The sequence below is a fragment of the Sipha flava genome, unplaced genomic scaffold, assembly GCF_003268045.1.
Source record: "Sipha flava isolate LNK unplaced genomic scaffold, YSA_version1 116_pilon_pilon, whole genome shotgun sequence".
Taxonomy (NCBI): domain Eukaryota; kingdom Metazoa; phylum Arthropoda; class Insecta; order Hemiptera; family Aphididae; genus Sipha; species Sipha flava.
This window is the reverse complement of record NW_020271740.1, coordinates 537986-557481: the sequence shown is the minus strand read 5'-3', so window position 1 is coordinate 557481 and position 19496 is coordinate 537986. Positions and strand designations below refer to the sequence as shown.

The following is a 19496-nucleotide window of genomic DNA, read 5'->3' as shown; positions in this document are numbered from 1 at the left end:
CAATCCTATATTTCTACTATTCAAAAATAAAGTGACATAAAAAATATCAAAAATTAGAGGCCAATTTTTAAATTACCTATTATACCTAGAGTTTTTAAAGTTATTATTTCTAAAAAAAAATATATAATCTATTATCTAAGAATATTAGTTTGTGTATCAGAATCTTCTTATTAATAATCTAGATAAAGGCATTTGATTGATGCAATTTATATGGATTTTCTTAAAGCTTTTGATAAAGTAAATCATTCTTTATTGTTTATTAAGTTAAATTTAAAAGTAAAAATTTAAAAGTAAAAGTTAAAGTTAAAAGTAAAATTTTAGTTTTGGAGGAAATTTTCTTAAATGGTTTATATTCATATTTTATAGATATAACTCAAATAATTAACATATCTTTTCATTATTATAATGAATATTCAGTTACCTCTGGAGTTCCAAAAGGATCACATTTAGGTCAATTTTTTTTTTTTTTTTTTAATACTTCTTAATGATTTTCCTCTTATTTTATCTAGGTATGTAAATATTTTAATGTTTGATGATAATTTAAACTTTTCTATCAAATTAAATCCATAGAATCTTTAAACAGTTTGTAATCTAATTTAATGAGCAGGTTTTATAGAGTAAAAAAACTATCTAAGTTTAAATTATAATAAATGTAAAATTATAAGTTTTTCGCGATGTAAAAGTCGTTTTTTACACAATTATATAATTAATGATCATCCTCTCGAAATATGTTATTCAATATAAGATTTGATTATTTATTTCAAATCTGATTTTTTAGTTAAATTTAATCATAAAATATTTATTAATAATTCCTATAGAATATTAGCTTATATAAACAGAAATACTATAGTATTTAAAAAAACTAATACTTTTTTCTGGTAAGATTTAATCTTGATTATGACACATTAATGTAATCTAATAATTTTTCTATTTATGAAAGGGAAACTGACTGTGTTCAATTTATATTTCTGAAAAAAAAAATGCTGATATTAATCACTGTCCAATCTCTAGAGATATTTTACATCAGTTCAAGATTCTCGTGTATTAATTTTCTATACATTAGACATGATTTAATCGATTTAATGTTTGTTTATGTTATTTTAAATACCTTCATAGGCTGCTCAGATATTTTAAGATTAATTGGTTTAAGAATACCTAATAGGAACACAACAAATTCGGATTAGTTTCTACATACCTAAATTTTAATTGGATAGTGGCATAAACTCATTTTTGTCCGGAGCTCTATTAATTGCCAATAAAATCTATGTTAATCTTGAATTTTTTGTTTTATCCCGTCTAGTTTTTAAGGATAAAACTATAATTATAAAAATAAGAAAATTAGTTAATTTATTTACTTATATTTTTATAATGTTTCTTAGCATTTGTATTATTTTTAATTAATTATTTTTATTTATTTATTTTTTTTTTGATTGGTTATCTTATTTCTACACATACATATACTATTTTATTTTTAATCTTTATTTATTTTATATTTTAAATAAATAAATTGTAAAAATTAAATTTTTAAATATATTATTTTATTTTAATTTTTTTTTGATTTGAAATCAAATTGCACTCGATAGGTGTTATGTAAAATTTAAAAATTATTACATTAAAAATTCAAATAAAGATACATTTACATTTACAGTTGATTATTTCTAGACAGAAAACCAATTTTCAGTAAAAATTAAATATTATATATTGTATATAAATAATTTCTAACTTAATGACTATTTTTTTTTTTTTTTTTTTTTTTAATACCGTTTAGTTACTATTTATCGTCTTATAAAACCCATAGGTTTTAAATAACATTTCGTGTAAGAAAAATTATCAAAAATATTAAATATTATTTATAATGGCTGACTATTATGTGGATATTTTAAATTAATAATAATAGACCATCGAACTATTTTGTACGGTTCTTGGATTTCAATAAGTATCAATCTATTTAAATACAAGTACCTATCTAATGGCTTATACAACTTACAAAATACGAATTTATATTTGTATATAAATCTACTTATGTATAAATATATACTGTATACAGTCGCGTAGCTAGCTATTTCAAAAGGGGAGTGTTATTAAAAATTATACACAACAAAATAAATACTTTACGTATACTTTATTGTACAAGAATACAAACACATTAGTACATTACACATGAATATCTATTCATGTGTTAATGTACTATTGTAAGAGAAAGTATTTAAATATTTTATTAAAATTTCAAATGTAGATTTTTGTTGTATGTACCTATTTTAAATCGCGCATGATACAACATAAAACCACGGCTTTAGTTTATTACATAAAACGTTGTAATGAGAAGCCGGATTCTAGCTTTACATTATTGTTAAGTATATATTTCGTTATGATAAATATATTTTCATCACGGTTTATGATCAATTTTTACCTTTATTAGACTTCAGTATACTGTTAACGTGATTAGGAGGGGGGAGGTGTTACTACACCTGTAACATCCCCCCTGACTACTCGCCTGACTGTATAGTATTAAGTTATTATTTGTTATAAATAATAATTAATAATAATGTACAAAAAATATTAAGGATTATACAGAAAAATAGGAATTATCAATATTATGAAAACCTAAATAAAGTATATAATATACCCAGTTTTCTATACACGTTTTTAAACTCATTATTCATTTTTAAGTACAATTTATTGATATACATATTATTTTTATTCATAGAAATAAGATTTATATTGAAAACCATTGTGGCGGTGTATATAATTCAAGCGAGTCTATTGTGTGTCGTCAAAAGTTATACTTCATAATATTCTTTTCGTATTAATTTCTTTGTGCTGTAAGTATTACGAGCACCGAATACTTCTAATATTCTATATTTTTAACCGGAATTTGATTATTACAATTTAATGAGTATTATCAAAAGTAAAATTAAAAAAAGTTATATAAGTAGCTGTCGATGAAAACTTATAGGTAAAAAGTGCAATAAAGTAATTTAACTATTTTCTAGGATTTCATAATTGATTTAGGTATGAAAGTAAACTCAAAAATTAATACAATAACGTATATTTGTTTTAAATAATAAGATGTATATTATATTATGTTATTCATTAAGCTTATCAAAAGGTATAATTTTTAATTTTATGTGAAAAAATAACTTATTTTCAACTAAGTTACTTTTTTTGTAATTAACTTGTGTAATTTGTACAATTCTTCTAAACTTTTAACTTAAATTACATTTTTAAATATTAACTCAACTTAAAAAGTAAAAAATATTAGTTAACTTGCTCAGCTTTGTTATTAATAACTATTAACATTGCAGGCATTGGTCGCTTAGCCTTCGTTTAATTATTAAATTATTCGTACCGTATTGAAAGAATTGCCAAATATTTTTTTCAAATACTATAATTTTCCAATACAATTTTAAATTATTTGAATTAATCTGAAAGAAATATAGACCATCATGTTTCCTATTTAGGTACTATTACAAGTATAGTTGCAAATATAATTTTATTCCAAAATGTACGCAGGGAGTTCGATCGCACCTTTGTACCTTAGCACGAGCCGCTGCTGGTCGCATTAACGTTAATGCCGTTGTTCGTTAGCGGACGAATGTAAAAACGAACAGACCGGTGAAATACAAATTATGAAGAGGAAGGGAGGGTGGAAATGTCCTATGTCCCTTGCACAGACACGTAATTTGGGGTAGGGCACATGAGAAATCCCCCCCCCAAAAAAAAACCATGTTGTAATAACCACAAATTAATAAGATACACATGTAGTTCCCAGACTATGAGGCGTGCATCTCCAAGAAGGTGCAAGCATTTATTGGGGGAGGAGGGGAGACGCAAGGTAAACATTTATATTTTAAATTACATTATCATATAAAATTTTGTAGTTAGATCGACAGTTATTTGCTTTTATTGAAATAATAAAAAAAAAAAGTTGTTTTATTTATTCATGGGATGCGTGATTAAATTATTTTTGTTTTGGGAATGCGTGAATCGAATTAAGTTTGGAGACCGCTGAGATACGCTAGAAATACCACTAAATTGCACATCATTGAAGCCTCAATAATTTTGAAGAAGTTTGATCGGGCCCTTCACCCCCAGAATTGACGATAGCCGGCGACCGCGTCATTGACCTCCAGGCGCCTGCCTTGAAATGTCCGGCCTTCGAAATGATCTACTGTTTTTTCGCGATCGCGAAACTCGCACTGTTGTGCGCCTTCATATCGCGCACCGTCGCGTGCGTCCGATTGCGTTTTATTGCTATATTTCATTTATCTTTCGTATTTTCTCCGCGTTGGCAATAATGGCACACACTCAAAATAAATAGGAGTAGCATATTAAATGGAAAAATATAAATCACCCTTAAGGTCACTGTCAAAATCAGATCTGGGGAGGATATTGCCTCCACACCCCTTTAAATACAATTTTATAACCTTGTTAACAATTATAAAATTTTTTTTTAATAATTATGTTATTAATAATTATTATAACCTTGTTAACAATTATAATAATTATTAATAACATATTAAATAAGATATTCATTTTTTTTTTATGTATAATATTCAACTTAATCGATTTAATATTCAAGTATTGAACATTAATCCGAAGAAAATATAGGTTTTCGGTAAATTATTAAACAGAATCATAATTCATATATTATATTTAATATTGTAACGCTCAACAATTACACGTGTATTACATTAATATTTAAATGACGTAATTTATGTTTGAAGATATATTGTGAACCTTGAAAATATCGACTTCAAGTTGCCACATTTCCATCATATATGCATTATGCGTCCGTGTACGAACGGAACGGATGGGAATAGCGGTGGTATTGTTCACGCGTCGACGTCCTCGTCCTCGTCCCCTTCGCCTTCCTCCTCGACGGTCGCATCCTGGTACTGCTGGTACTCGGACACCAGGTCGTTCATGTTGGCCTCGGCCTCGTTGAACTCCATCTCGTCCATGCCCTCGCCGGTGTACCAGTGCAAGAACGCCTTGCGCCGGAACATTGACGTGAACTGCTCGGCCACGCGCTTGAACATCTCCTGGATGGCCGTGGTGTTGCCGATAAACGTGGCCGACATCTTGAGGCCGCGCGGCGGTATATCGCACACAGCTGTCTTGGTGTTGTTTGGTATCCACTCTATGAAGTAGCTGGAGTTCTTGGTTTGCACGTTAAGCATCTGCTCGTCCACCTCCTTCATGGACATGCGGCCGCGGAATATGCTGGCCGCTGTCAGGTACCGGCCGTGGCGTGGGTCGCACGCGGCCATCATGTTCTTCGCGTCGAACATCTGCTGCACCAGCTCCGGCACGGTGAGCGCGCGGTACTGCTGGCTGCCACGGGACGTGAGCGGCGCAAACCCGGTGATGAAGAAGTGCAGCCGCGGGAACGGCACCATGTTCACGGCCAGTTTCCGCAAGTCTGCGTTCAGCTGCCCGGGGAACCTGAAGCACGTGGTTACGCCGCACATGGCCGCGGACACCAGGTGATTCAGGTCGCCGTACGTGGGGGTGGTCAGCTTCAGCGTCCGGAAGCATATATCGTACAACGCCTCGTTGTCGATGCAGAACGTCTCGTCCGTGTTCTCTACCAGCTGGTGCACGGACAACGTAGAGTTGTACGGTTCCACCACGGTGTCGGACACCTGTAAGATGAGAAGACTCTTAGTAAAAAAAAAAAAAACTATCGAAAAACTATCTTTCCAATATCGTTACGAACATCAATCAATTAATTGATAATACGCGCGTGATTGTGAATATATTACATTTAACGTCCAAACGAGCACGTTCAACAGTTGTGAACATGCTCCTGCCACCCCCCTCCCCGCATTAGGAGTGCCCGCGATTATATACCTTGGGCGAAGGGACTACGCTGTACGTGGTCATTATGCGGTCTGGGTATTCCTCACGTATTTTCGATATCAAAAGCGTGCCCATACCGGAACCGGTCCCGCCGCCCAGCGAATGGGTCAGTTGAAATCCTTGCAGGCAATCGCAACTTTCCGCTTCTTTCCTGAAACCCAATACATTTGATACAGTATGTAAATGAGAATTCAAGTAAAATTTTTTTAAATATTTTTTCTACAAATGATTTACTGTGTTGAGACGGTCGGCGGTTAATTTTAAACAATTTACCTGACTACATCTAATACGGAATCCACCAATTCGGCACCCTCGGTGTAATGTCCTTTTGCCCAATTGTTGCCCGCGCCGGATTGCCCGAAAATAAAGTTGTCCGGCCGAAATATCTGACCGAATGGACCGGATCTCACAGAATCCATGGTGCCCGGTTCCAAGTCCACGAGGATCGCTCTGGGTACGTACTTGCCACCTAATATTATATTTTATAATGTCACCATCAGAGCACTTGTAACAAAACATTATTATTAATTGTTTATTTTATTTTCCATTTTACCAAGTGCCTCGGAATAGTACACATTAACTCGTTCCAGTTGTAGATCTGAGTCTCCATGGTATGAACCGGTTGGGTCAATGCCGTGTTCGTCAGAGATCACCTCCCAAAACTATAAACAAAAGGGGGGTTTCGTCAGTTGGTAATGTTGTTACATTGTATACAGTTGATCAAAAATATAATTAATATAATATCTAAATTTAGTGTTTGTATAATCATTCGGTATTCGATATCTTACAAGAATATATATATATTTAAATTGCATATTACTTTAGCACCAATTTGATTTCCACATTGACCGGCTTGCAAATGACAAATTTCACGCATGATGATGAAATTGAAAAAATGTACTGTTATTCGACATAAAACCGTAAAGATGAATGGCAGTAAATTATAGTCGAGCAAAACGATTGTACGAAAATAAACAATAATAGAAAACTAATAACTACATCTCAATATTTAAGCCTTTTTGGCCAATACGAATAACAATTTAATTAAAAACGTGTAATTCGTGCTATAACATTGATTAATGATATTTTCTAAAAATTGTATAAGCTTTACTGTGTCAATCTATTGAGTATTTATATTTCGAGGAAAGTATAGTGTAAATAACGTACATGTCCCCCTCCCCCCACTTAAAAAATGCCTGAAAATTTCTATTCAAATATTTTGTACGTCATTTGTATGAATTTGTTTTACAGTTCTTAGACTTTGCACGAATCTAGTACCTATTCGATCAATATCGAAAATACAGAACGCGGAGGGGGGCTGACGAAAGAAATTGTCTCGAGACAGTCGCTTCAAATGTTAATAATTAAGTATTCATATAATTTATATTGCACGATTCAAGAACTCAATTTGTATGAATTTATATGACCGTTTTCGGAATTTGTATGCAACCTCTCCCCACGTAATAATCGATATACCCATTTTACCGTGCCCTCCCCCCCATTCGGAAATGTCTACTTTTTCTTTCGCGAAAATATTAAACACAATTTGTATGAATTTGTATTTTCTATACTTACAATATTGTTGTTTTGTATATCAATATTGACCATGATAAATCTAAATCAAAATCTTATTGAGGTACTAACATAAAAAAAAAAGTATTTAAATATTCTAGCTATATAATTATTTAATAGTACGCCTTAAATCAGTTAGGAAATATAGTGGGGATACCCACTAAATAGTCTAACCGGACTCGGGAACTAGTGTCCCAGTTTATTTAGAGTTCGGAAATACGCGACCGGCCGCCCAAGGGATCGATAAAGCTACCGTCGCTTTCTGCTCGCCACCCTCTATTGCAAAACTCAGCAGATTAGACTCCGATAATACATTACCTCTAACACTTCATTATCATTACCCCTTTTCAATCCCTTTCATCTCTATCGTATCCATGCATCACTCTCTATCTTTCACTCTCACTCCCTCCCTCTCTCTATCTCTCTCTCTCTCTCTCTTTCTCTTTCTCTCTTTGCAAGTGACGATCATTACTTCATTCGTTTCACCACCATATCCCTGCCAAAGAGTAAAAAAAAAAAAATACAATAGTTTATGTATTTGAGATGCGTAGGAACATTAAACGCCATATTGTTTTATCCGATTCAAGATCGTCGTGGATATTTTCAGCATCGCGATACAATCTAATAACCACGTATTTGTAAATACTGCAGTGGTCGATGTCTGGAAACATATTTTGGACACTTGCGTTCATTATTTTTCGTGAAATCGGTACTTTCGAGTAGAATACGAACGAAATACCCATTCGTAAAGAATTTGTTTAATTTTTAAAGTGTTTAAATCGCATTTAAATCATTTTTTTTTCTTGATTTAATTTACATTGTTTAATTTTTAAATAAAATTATTCTTATAATATTGTACTCATATGTACACATTAATACACATTAATACACAGTCCGGATAGATAACTAAATAATCAAAAGTATTTATTATTGTTTTTTGCGATTCTTCATAACTGAAACTGAAACACTATTAAAATAAATTTACTGACGAGCTTATTGCGATAGTGTTTTAAATAAGATTAAAAACTAATTGAAGAAGTAAATATTTAATACAAACACATATACTTTGTGTAATTGTCTACGGTGAATTCAGTAGCGGATTTAACCATTGTGCCGCTAAACAAATTACCGCATTTTAATATAAATATTTTTCTAGTCTAAAAAATGTTATTAAAGCATATAATTACAGTTGATTCCTGTATTACTTAAAATTTTAACGATGTAAAATAAAAATATTCAGTTGTTATAAAAATGTATACATACATTCACATGAATAACTTAATTATAAAAATATGATATAAAATATAATGATAAAAAACATGGTAGTAAAAAATGCTTAAATAGTTAATTTTTAAATTATATTCAAAATCAAATAGTTAGTGCCTAGTACCCATCGGCTTTAATAATATAAAACGTTTAAAAATTAGTTGCATTAATTTTAGTTCTAGTAACATATAGTAAAAATGTAATATTAAAAATGATTTGCTGCCCTCGAGAAATTTCCAACCTAAGCACTAACATATAGTGTTTACTGAGAAATACGATACTGGGTGAATTTATATCGATTTAAATTTTAAAATACGTTATTTTTTGCAAAATTTTTAATTATCGGTCACCCACTGTTTTTATCCCTGTATAAATGTCTTCTCTAATGTAAGTAATATAATTCCAGTAGCCACTCCTGGTCCGGATGAAATTTTATTAATTATGATATGTACCGAATCAGACGTTATTATTATTTATTTAATGTGTTTGAAATTTATTCAGTTGTAAATCGCTAATTGGGAGTTACTACTCCCAAGCTCGAAGTGACTACATATAAGCGGCTAAAACTTTATGGAATTAATTTTTATATTAACTATCTCGTATTTCCGTATTTGTAATCAAATAGTTCATCAGTTGTTACGTATCTATTTTGAATTAGGTTTTAAAAATAATAATTAATGTTATTAACTTTTTTTAAACTGAGTTAATATTTTTTTCCGAGTTATTTTCATTAACTTGCCCATCTTTGATTATACCAACCCACCCCCCGAAAAATTCAAAATTTGAAGAGGTTCCTATTTTCTTTCTTTTATTATTTATTAATATTATTGATTTTATATAAATAATAGTACAGGCTTAATATAAAGTACGAATAATAAAATATTTTTTTATTAATATTAACAATAATAATAATTAATGAAAAAATAATAGATAAATCAAAATATATTTTTTTATAAGCATTTGCTATAACAATACATCATAATACAAATTATGTATATCAAATTTTTAAGTATACGGTATATAATCCCTAGTTTCCCCTTCTCCCGTATCTGACCCTGCACGTATATTACCGATGTTGTCTGGTATTTATAAAGTATGTATATTCTATAATGAACGTTTTTACCGTATTACCTTTGCTTTTTGGAATTTCGTATAATACCTAGGAAATGTATGGTAAGTATTATATACATTTCCCAATGATTTCAGGCATTTTGTTTCGAACGTATACCAAGTAACGTTTTTGCACAGAAATAAATTGTTCATTTTTTTTTTTTTTTTTGTAATTGGGTGTAATTGGTGAAGCGACGGTCGGATTGTCGGGATCTTGGTACCGGGTTAAAAATTACCACCACGGTAACAAGGATCCATACAAAAACGATAGGGTCGCCAGTTCGAACGCGACTACCGGCGGTTTCCTTTTCTAGGCCAGATGACCCTCCGGTGAGAATGAACCGTTGTCCCTTCCGACGTTGCGATTGAGCCTCAAAAATAATTATAAAACAATGAACATCACTGAATGCTGGATATGAATACAAAATCAAGGTGCCCACATGCGCCATCTTTAAACACGCCCCCTTCATGCCAAAACCCTTTTGTAAACACGCACTCAACGGACCCTTGGCAAAACGTTCTACTCGTTAGCGAAAACCGATGGGAAATCCGTTCAACTGTCGCCTAGGAAACCGCGCACGGTGAACGGGGTGGCGCGTGCCGATCGCATCGTCCTCGAACGCTAAGCGGTGCACCGTGCCCGGGCGCGCGCGGTGCATCATCCTCGCACGTACGCGCACGCATCGGTCTAGGGCACGTGCGGTGCAACGCGGTACCGCGCACGCACTCGCGGCGCACCAACACGCCGTTTTGTGCGGTAAATCGATGGACCCAAAGACTTTGTACGAGGGCGTTGGTCCACCGGGGGTTGGCGACACCATCGGCACGCGCGGAACGGGTCCACGGCTACCGGGCCACCTGCTGCCGCGACGGCTCTCCGTCGACCGTACCCCTCCACCCCGCGGTGTCCCGCCGTAGGGCACGTGTCATGCGTCAACGCGGACGGCCCAGCGGTCGCGTCCTCGTGCACCTCAGTGTTGCCAACTGTCGGGTCCGTCATCGTTGTTGTACGACAAAATTACAAGACCGCGCGGCGTCCTCGAGCACCGCAGCGCTGCCAACAGTCGGGCCCGCCATCGTTGTCATACGACAGCATCACGAGTGCGCGTGAGTCGGCAACAGCGCGTCCGGCACACGTTCATCAACCGCACCGTCGGCAATGCAGAGTTTGCCGCGCGTGATCACGTGACCGACGACCAATCACAGAGCGTATCGCCAACGTCGCCGTCGCGCGCTATCGATCGCACGTACAACAGCGTACGAACATCACGCACGTAAAACGACACCGTCCGGACCTGTTGCCTGTCACACAGTTCCTCAATTCGCGTCGCTGCCCTACCTCCTTTGCCCCGTTCGTCCGTCAAGCGTACGCCTACCGTAGCGTGTCCGCAACCGTTCCGGTACAACGAAAACGCTCTCTAACCGGTGACCATGGCCAAGTCCTCCAAGGCGTCCAAGTCCTCCAGCACCGCTGTCAAAGACCCTCGCGAAGAGTTGGTCGAGATCGTCAGGCGCAAGTCGGAAGTCGCCGTAAGTATCTTCCCAATGATTTCGGTTCGTTTTTACTGCACGCACGATTGCCTTTGGTCCGATCCTGCGGCGTGTATGCGAACGTTTCGTAGAAACGGTTCGCTATCGTATCCCGTGTACTCTGCCGAACGAGCTGTTTCTATGACGTTCACACGCGCACGTGCAAGCGACGCCACCGGCTCGTGCGACTCCGGTATAAATAAATAATTACAAAAAAAAAAAAAAAACGATTGCGATGTGCAAATCAGCGATCGGTACGGTTGAGTCGTATCAGTACGCAGACAATGTGTGTTGACAATTGTTGGGCGGCCAAACTTTGGCTTTCCGGTAAACGTGGGTGAAACGCTGTCTTCTCGGTCCGAACCAAGACGTTTGAACAGACGACTGCAATCGTTGTTTGTATAGCATTTGATGAAACGGTCGCTTTGCCGAATTGTGTGTAATGGCCGTGATTACCCGTTCGGTAATTTCTTCTAAACATCTTGTTTTTCATAAAAATATACTGTAGGTACAATCACCTAATTATATTGTTGGTATTATTACCGGTCTGTCGGTCCACTTGTTGCCCATGTAAGAAAATCATCTCCCACATTTAATGTCTAATGTCTATGTTGGATCACGTGAAGCTTTATATATCTATGTACATAAATAAAATTTAATAATTATATTTAATACTACAATTGCTGCACCACTTTATATTTTATCAATAAAAGCTTAGCTAATATTTATTGCGTACCACAACATTGACAATAACAATTATTTGTACGTTTGAAATAAAATTACATTTTTAAATTATTGTTTGCTAAAAGAAGTAGTACATAAAATATGAAGTTGTAGTTTGTGTATTGTATCTCTGTTGTATTTGACACGGCAAATTGTAAAATTTAGACCAAATTATGAATTTATAGTAATAGGTAAATGAGAGAAAAAAGTAACAGATTCATTATTTGTGAGTAACAATCAAATTGGATTGCAACTTTTTTTTTTTAAATATTTAATAAAAAAAATATTTTTTAAACAGACATATAACAAACCCTGTAGTGAATACATGTTAGTTTTTAATTGTTAATTGAACGCTTTCATTTGTTTTAAGGAAACTTTAGCTAATCTTGAACGGCAAATTTATGCATTTGAAGGAAGTTATTTAGATGACACTCATTTATGTGGTAACATCATACGAGGTTGGGATCAATACTTAACAACAGCTAATAAGTCTGCCAACTCTAAGAAAGATAGTCGTACCAGAAAATTCAAAGAAGCTGAAAGGTTATTTTCAAAATCTTCCATTACTTCTATGGCTGTAAGTTTACACTTGGTGTTTCAAAATTAAATAATGATGAAATTAAATAGTTATAACATAAATATTATTAAACAATAAAATATGTCTAATTGAATTTCAAAATATACTATACTGTAGAATTTCCATTATGACATGAAGAACAATTAAGTGACAACTAATAGAATACATATGCTGTAAATTATTTTACTCAGTATAATCTTTAATGTATTTTACACATTGAAAAAATTATTAATTTTGTTAAAATATTAATGAATTAGTAATAAAATAAAATAAGCTATTTTTTCAAATACTGTTTTGTATAAATAAAAATGGTTGGTTTTTGATATTCAGACTAAAAACAAATTGAATAGTAAGTATCTTCAATGAAAAAAATAAATTAACATATTTGCAAAATTTCATTTCAGAGTTAATAGTAGTTTTTTAATTAGTAAGATAAACTCAAAGAGTTTCCTAACTTGAAGTTAAGTCATAGAAATAGCAAATTAAAAAAAAATTGATATTGATTTAAGTGTTAGGCAGTTTCACAAATAATAAATATAAATAACATTACTTCAAATAATAAACAATTAAAAATACTTATAAAAAAAAAATTAACAGAAAAAATTCTATGATTTTAATACAGTCTCTTTTCATTTTTAATATTAGATCCTACATTTTTGTTAAAATATATAAATAATATTAATTTTATATTTAAGATTGTAAGATGTTTAATACTATCTGTTAATTTTATAGGCTGTTAGAGGTATTGTGGAACCTGATGAGAAAGGTAAAAACTTAAGATTATTTATTTTTATTCTATTAATTCTATTATATCAGTATTAAAATGAAATAATTGTAATTTTATCATAATTATTAGTAATAGTAATCACTGATTCCGATTCACAATCTGCCAGTGAAACTGATATTCGTGTTGTTAAAGAAAGAGAAAGAGTCAAAGGCCATAATAGACCAATCAATTCCAAACATTTGTTGGCTTCTGCTAAGAAAACATCAAGTACAAAAAAAATTAGGAATCGTTAATCTTCATTCAATGAATCAATAAAGTAAGTATTCAAAAATAAAATGATTAAGTTAATTTTTCTTACATAGTGAAACAATTGTATTTTAATCTGTGTATGTTGTATTCACATCTGTGAGTATTTAAATTTTTATCTCTTGAAATTCATTACCTATCAAATATTATCTTGTTTATACAGCCAATAATTAATAAAATGTAATGTAATGTAATATGTATTTGTTTATTTATCATAATATGATTTTATTAGGTATGCTGAATTTAATATCTTTCAACAGAATATTTTTTTTCAGATTTTCAAATAGATCCGGTAACTTCAATCAGAACATGGACCGACTAATCATCTTATCATCAAAGTATATTACACATTATTACAACTTATTAAAAATACAAATTTTTTCTTTTATGATAATTAATATTCTTCTAAATATTTATTTACTTAATGTTATTCTTTATAATTTTTACTTTGTTTACTTTTTTACTGGGATTTATTTGAGGATACAACCATAAAAATTTCTGAAGATATATATAATTACAATGTATATATATACATAACTATTATGAGATACATTTTAAATTACATACATTTCTATACAATATTGTTTTTAAAGAATTTTTTTGTGTGCTTTAATTGATACAGTAATTGTTAATCCATGAATTTATTCATTAAATTTTATCCTATTATAACAACTATTTAAAAAATATTACTATACAGTTAAGAAATATTATATTACTTTTACAATACATGTAAATGAGTATTTAAAATGAGATATGTGTGTTTTTTTTTTATAACTTGATTGTCATCATATAATAACCTTATAAAAAATAAATACTTTACTTATACCATGGAGTTTTATAAAATGAACAAAAAATTTATCAAAATTAAATATATTTAGTTGTTACAAACAATAAGGCAAGCATTCATACAGAAAAATATATATAATTTATTTGGCTATATAGCTTACATTTTAAACTTTCTTTTTAGTTAAATAAAAATTCCAAAAATATATGTGTTAGCGATTTATAGTTTATTTAATTGCTGTAGCCTTTAGTGCCTAAATTTACTAATAAACAATTTCACAGAGGCCGTCTTATAGAGATCTTAATACTAAGCCCAAGATTTCAAAGAGCTAAAAACTTGGGGGTTAGCTCATAGAAACACTAAACCGATTCCCAAATAAATATAAAATAATATTGTTTTCTTTTAGTTTCTCTATTATTGATTACTGTAAATTTATTAATTAAATTAAAAATAGTTTTAAATGACACAACTAAAAAATAATATTCTTAAGAGTACTTCTATATTCAACACTTATTTAATGAAAAATTAAATTGTTTTTTGTTAACATTTGAAAAAAAATCATTATATTAATTTCTTACATGAAAGAATTGTAAAAATATCTTATTTCCTTCGTAGTATATACAATAATTCTTGAGAAAATTTATGAAACTCATGGCCCCAATAAAGACAACAAAAAAAAATTATTTTATTTGAACTATTATATTTATTTACTTATGAAAAAAGAAACCTGTACGCCAAAATTAAGTTGGATTCTTGTAAGTTAATAACCCCAGTAGATGAAGCTGTACCATGAATAAAAAAAAATTTTAAATGGTGCTAATTAAGAATTGAGAAACAAATTGAGAACAAATTTCTTACATTCTCATACGGATGTGAAACTTGCATAAGTAAAACTAATCTCTGAGACTACATAGTTATTATAAACCTATAAGTTACTGTCAAAATTACAAAACTACTAATGTTTTATTGTTTGTAGCTGCTATTTTTAATGTAAATAGGCATGTAAACTTAATTATTTAAGAAAAAAAATAACTATCCAATGCATTTCTAAAATCATTGAATAACATATATTTAATAATAAAGTTAATAACTTACTAAGTTGTTACAGCGTTACAAGGAAAATAATTAAGACTTATTGGATGTTTGGAGTATTAGTCTCCTTCAACCTCCCCCCCCCCTTATATTTTATATAACTGGTAAACAGATTCATATTAATTTATAACAATGCATTTAAACATTCAATTTAATCATTCAATAACAATTCAGCACTTTATCATTCAATAAATGTTTACCATAACCAGTTAATTTAGAAGACTTTCTTAACCAAGCTACAATCAAACACTTGAGAAAAAAAAAGCATCTATTTAATTGAATTTGAACTTACTTTGAAAGTGCAGATACTATATAGCATCATTTACTTTAATTATTAGATTATTATTTTGTTTTGTATGAATTGCCTATATAAAACGCCTTAAAATTTAACATATGACGTGCGATACAGGACAACAATTAATCCATACAATTCTAGTTTATTATCTCTTTGACAGTTATATTAGTATACATTTATTAATACTATTATGTGGTATATTGGTCTACAGTTCAATCATTCTAAAACATAAATATTGATTTTGGATTAAGAACATGGTTTTTATTTCTGTTTAATCTGTAGTTCACATTTATCAGTGTTCAAGAGAATAAAACTTATTTGACAAAAAGAGGTGTGTAATTTTGGTATAAATGTTATAAAAGGAGTATTTTAGATGATTTATGTATTCGCTATAAATATAATGTTTTTTGAGTGTAAATTATAACACTATCATATCAAAGGTAAAGTTTTGGGACTTGAATTATAGAAAGAAAAATGATACTGTTAGAATATTATACATAGTTTAATATATTATATTGTTTATTCGTGATGATCACTTCAAAGTTTATAATGTATCTAACTTTCAAGTCAAAACAATATAAATGGTTGAATTTCTAAATCTTAAAATTAATCAATTAATTAAATTAAAATTAAAAAACTGAAATAAAATCAATTAAAATAGGTAATATAATATCTAATGATGTTAATATTGATTAATCGAGTGATAAAAGAATTTAGTTATGAATTTTCAAAAGAATAGAAGTTTGATTATCTTTATCAAACATAGCAATTAGTAAATCTTTATAGAACATCATTTTTTGAATGCGATTATTCATCAACACATCATAACTTCCATTTCATTGCCTTTTCCTACATAATGTGACGCAGTGGCATACTTAGACCTGATGTTTAGGGGGAGGGGGGTTAATTTTTAAACACTTTGGTGGCCCTGAAATAAATAAGACATATCGTAAATTTTAATAGATTATTTAGATTATTCATTTTAATTCACTTTTGTTACTATTTTTAATATATTTATGAAAAAAAAAATGAAATGACACATACTAGTTCCATTCGTCACTTAGTTTGATGAGTGAAATACAAGAAATACTTACTAGCACAAGCAGTGCCGTGGTAATACGATAACGGTTATAGATTAAAATAGGTAGGGCTGGCTCAAGCAAAAATAGTGTAAGTAATAGGCAAAATTAAATTTTATTACTTCAAAAAAAAAAAAAAAAAATTAAAAAAATTGAGCTCTAATTTTAACTTAGCTCTTCCTTTTATTTTTATGTAATATATGTGATATACATGAACAATATTTTAATTTTTTTATTTTAACGTCAAATTCGTAAAGTTATAACATTTATTACAAATTCATTAGGGACATGTATTTAAATTTTAGGAATACAAATATTTATTGCTTTTTCAAATATTTTTCACTTTTAACCTTACAAATAATTAAACCATTATCATAACCTAATAAAATTAAAATTGTATTATAATGATAATATTGATACAATAAAATAAACTTAATTTTATCTAAAATTGATTTTTCTTGCTTTTAGTGAAACAAAGCTCTGTATAACTTTATCCGTGTCTAATTCTTCAGCGATTTCACTTTAAGTAGAAAGATTTACTAATCAGTCTTGAGATATATTTGATCGCAAATATTTTTTTAATATTTTAAGTTTTGTGAAATTCGTCTCGACTTTTGTAGCAGTTACAAAAGTCAATATACAGTAGAAGCCGCTTGTTAGAAACACTTTGGGACCAAAGTGAAATGTGTCAATTTACCGATTGTTTCTAATAAGCGATTGAATTGATTTGTACTATGAAAAAAAAAAAAAAAAAAAAAATGAAAAATACGTGAAAAATGTATTTAATGTAAGATGAAAAACGTTTAAATGAGCTGTGGCATCACGTAAACTAATTTTTTAAATTACGTCGTATGATTTTAATAACTCGCACTTCTGTTTAGAACTTAATCCTTGGCGTTTAGACATTTTTAGACTTAGATTTTTAAAATAACGAAACATCAATAATGAAACACTAATCACCTTTATGTACGCACGCCGAAGATGAACTAACAATACATACAGAAAAGAGCATTATTTTTATACATCGCATAGGACGTACTGCATTTAAAATAAAGAATAGCTAAAATATAAACGTAATGACATCAAAGATAAGATTAAATTACATTGGTTATCGCATGGATAATCGTGTCAACTGATTTTCGCCCGATTGTTTCAAATAACCGATGTGATGTTTAAATAATCCGATTTATTTTCAATATTCTAATATACGGCCGGTCCGTCCTTGTACATTTTGTTTCAATAACGTGATTGTATCAATTTTCCGTGTTTCTAATAAGCGGCTTTTACTGTAATTCTTAATATCACATAAATATTGAGGTATAGTTCTATCAACTTTGTTCTATAAATGTACTCAAGAACTGATTTTCTGGGTACCGATAGAAATAAAAAAAATGTACGAGTCAATTTTGAAAATGCCACCTCTATTAAAGTGCCGCTCTAGACAGGTGCCTAGCTTGCATATACGTTGAACCGGCTCTGAAAATAGGCATTAGTAGATGTAATAATTAGTAGTAGATGTAGATGATTAGTAGATGTGATAATAATACCATTCGTTCCTATTTAAAATATATTTTTAGAAATACTCAAATACACATATGTATCTACATAAGATAATCTACAGCTGTTTTGACTAAAAATATACATTTCATAAGAAACTAAATTTCGGGGAAGGGGGATTATTCACCGATGTGACGTGTTTTTATCAAAGTATCTAATGTTATATTATTATTTTAATGGTCTAAATTTTAGATCCTAAGATATTACAATTTAATGAAAATCTACAAAACCGTAATTTTTTTTGTGAAGTTTAAAGACTATTTTTTGTTAGTTGACACATATTTAAAAAATGAAATTTCCAATATAAAATTATGGATCATTTGAAACCGTGATCTATACCTTCTACAACATATTTTTATTGTGGAATATCACATGTGGCGTGTATCAAAGTATCAAAATATATTGTACGATTTATAATACGTATGTGAGCAATAATAAAAACGTAATAAATTATTTATGATTTAGATTATTATACATTTTTATTTGAAGCGATAAGTTTTAGATCAGTTAGTTACTTCGCTGTACAAAAAATTAAGTTTTACAAGAAACTTTTATTCATAAGCCTCAATTAAATAATAAAGTAATACATTATTTAGAATGTTTTCAAATTACATTAAAATAAATAAATTAGAAATAGAGAACACTCACTAGGCACTCATCCGTTTCGCTCATTTCGATAGAAAATAGACAGTAGTGTATTATTATTTTAAATTAAAATGAGAAAATAAGTACTGTACTAAAAATATAAAAAAAAACAAAAGAAGAATCTAAGCTGACCTTAATTTACCCAAAAAATTATAAATATTATATGAAAAGTAGAATTTTTGTACATTAATTCGTATACTTTTATTTTTACTTATAATATTTTCGAAAACTTACGAGAAATTCGTTAACAGAGTGATTTAAAGTAGGTACACTTGTTCAACGTTCAATTTTGAATTATTTTCAAACGGATTGTTGAACATAAAATTATTTCACGGACTCACAAAATGTTTTTCTGGCAAAATATTGAT

General features: G+C 30.5%; 2 protein-coding genes across 2 annotated transcripts; one reads left to right on the top strand and one right to left on the bottom strand.

Moving 5' to 3' along the window:
* Positions 1–4835: 4835 nt before the first annotated feature.
* On the bottom strand, positions 4836–6742 carry LOC112692449 (tubulin beta chain-like). The gene is made up of 5 exons (XM_025567129.1): positions 6686–6742; positions 6419–6527; positions 6139–6334; positions 5857–6016; positions 4836–5648 (listed from the first exon to the last, which is right to left on the bottom strand). Exons 1-5 carry the CDS (start codon positions 6740–6742, stop codon positions 4836–4838), a joined length of 1335 nt encoding a protein of 444 aa, XP_025422914.1.
* A 4243-nt stretch (positions 6743–10985) lies between these two features.
* Positions 10986–14031, top strand: LOC112692585 (chromatin modification-related protein MEAF6-like). Its single transcript, XM_025567309.1, has 5 exons — positions 10986–11343; positions 12437–12643; positions 13376–13409; positions 13500–13686; positions 13952–14031. The coding sequence occupies exons 1-4, from the start codon at positions 11245–11247 to the stop codon at positions 13661–13663; spliced, it is 504 nt and encodes a 167-aa protein (XP_025423094.1). The 5' UTR covers positions 10986–11244; the 3' UTR covers positions 13664–13686; positions 13952–14031.
* Positions 14032–19496: the final 5465 nt, after the last annotated feature.

What these genes read in the sequence shown, in the direction of transcription:
- LOC112692449 (XM_025567129.1), bottom strand. Translation starts at nt 6,742, where the DNA reads ATGCGTGAAATTTGTCATTTGCAAGCCGGTCAATGTGGAAATCAAATT. An exon ending in GAAATCAAATTGGTGCTAAA is followed by an intron (nt 6,528 to 6,685) that starts GTAATATGCAAT and finishes TTTTGTTTATAG; the next exon opens with TTTTGGGAGGTGATCTCTGA. An exon ending in GTACTATTCCGAGGCACTTG is followed by an intron (nt 6,335 to 6,418) that starts GTAAAATGGAAA and finishes ATATAATATTAG; the next exon opens with GTGGCAAGTACGTACCCAGA.
- LOC112692585 (XM_025567309.1), top strand. Translation starts at nt 11,245, where the DNA reads ATGGCCAAGTCCTCCAAGGCGTCCAAGTCCTCCAGCACCGCTGTCAAA. An exon ending in GGCGCAAGTCGGAAGTCGCC is followed by an intron (nt 11,344 to 12,436) that starts GTAAGTATCTTC and finishes ATTTGTTTTAAG; the next exon opens with GAAACTTTAGCTAATCTTGA. An exon ending in TGTGGAACCTGATGAGAAAG is followed by an intron (nt 13,410 to 13,499) that starts GTAAAAACTTAA and finishes CATAATTATTAG; the next exon opens with TAATAGTAATCACTGATTCC.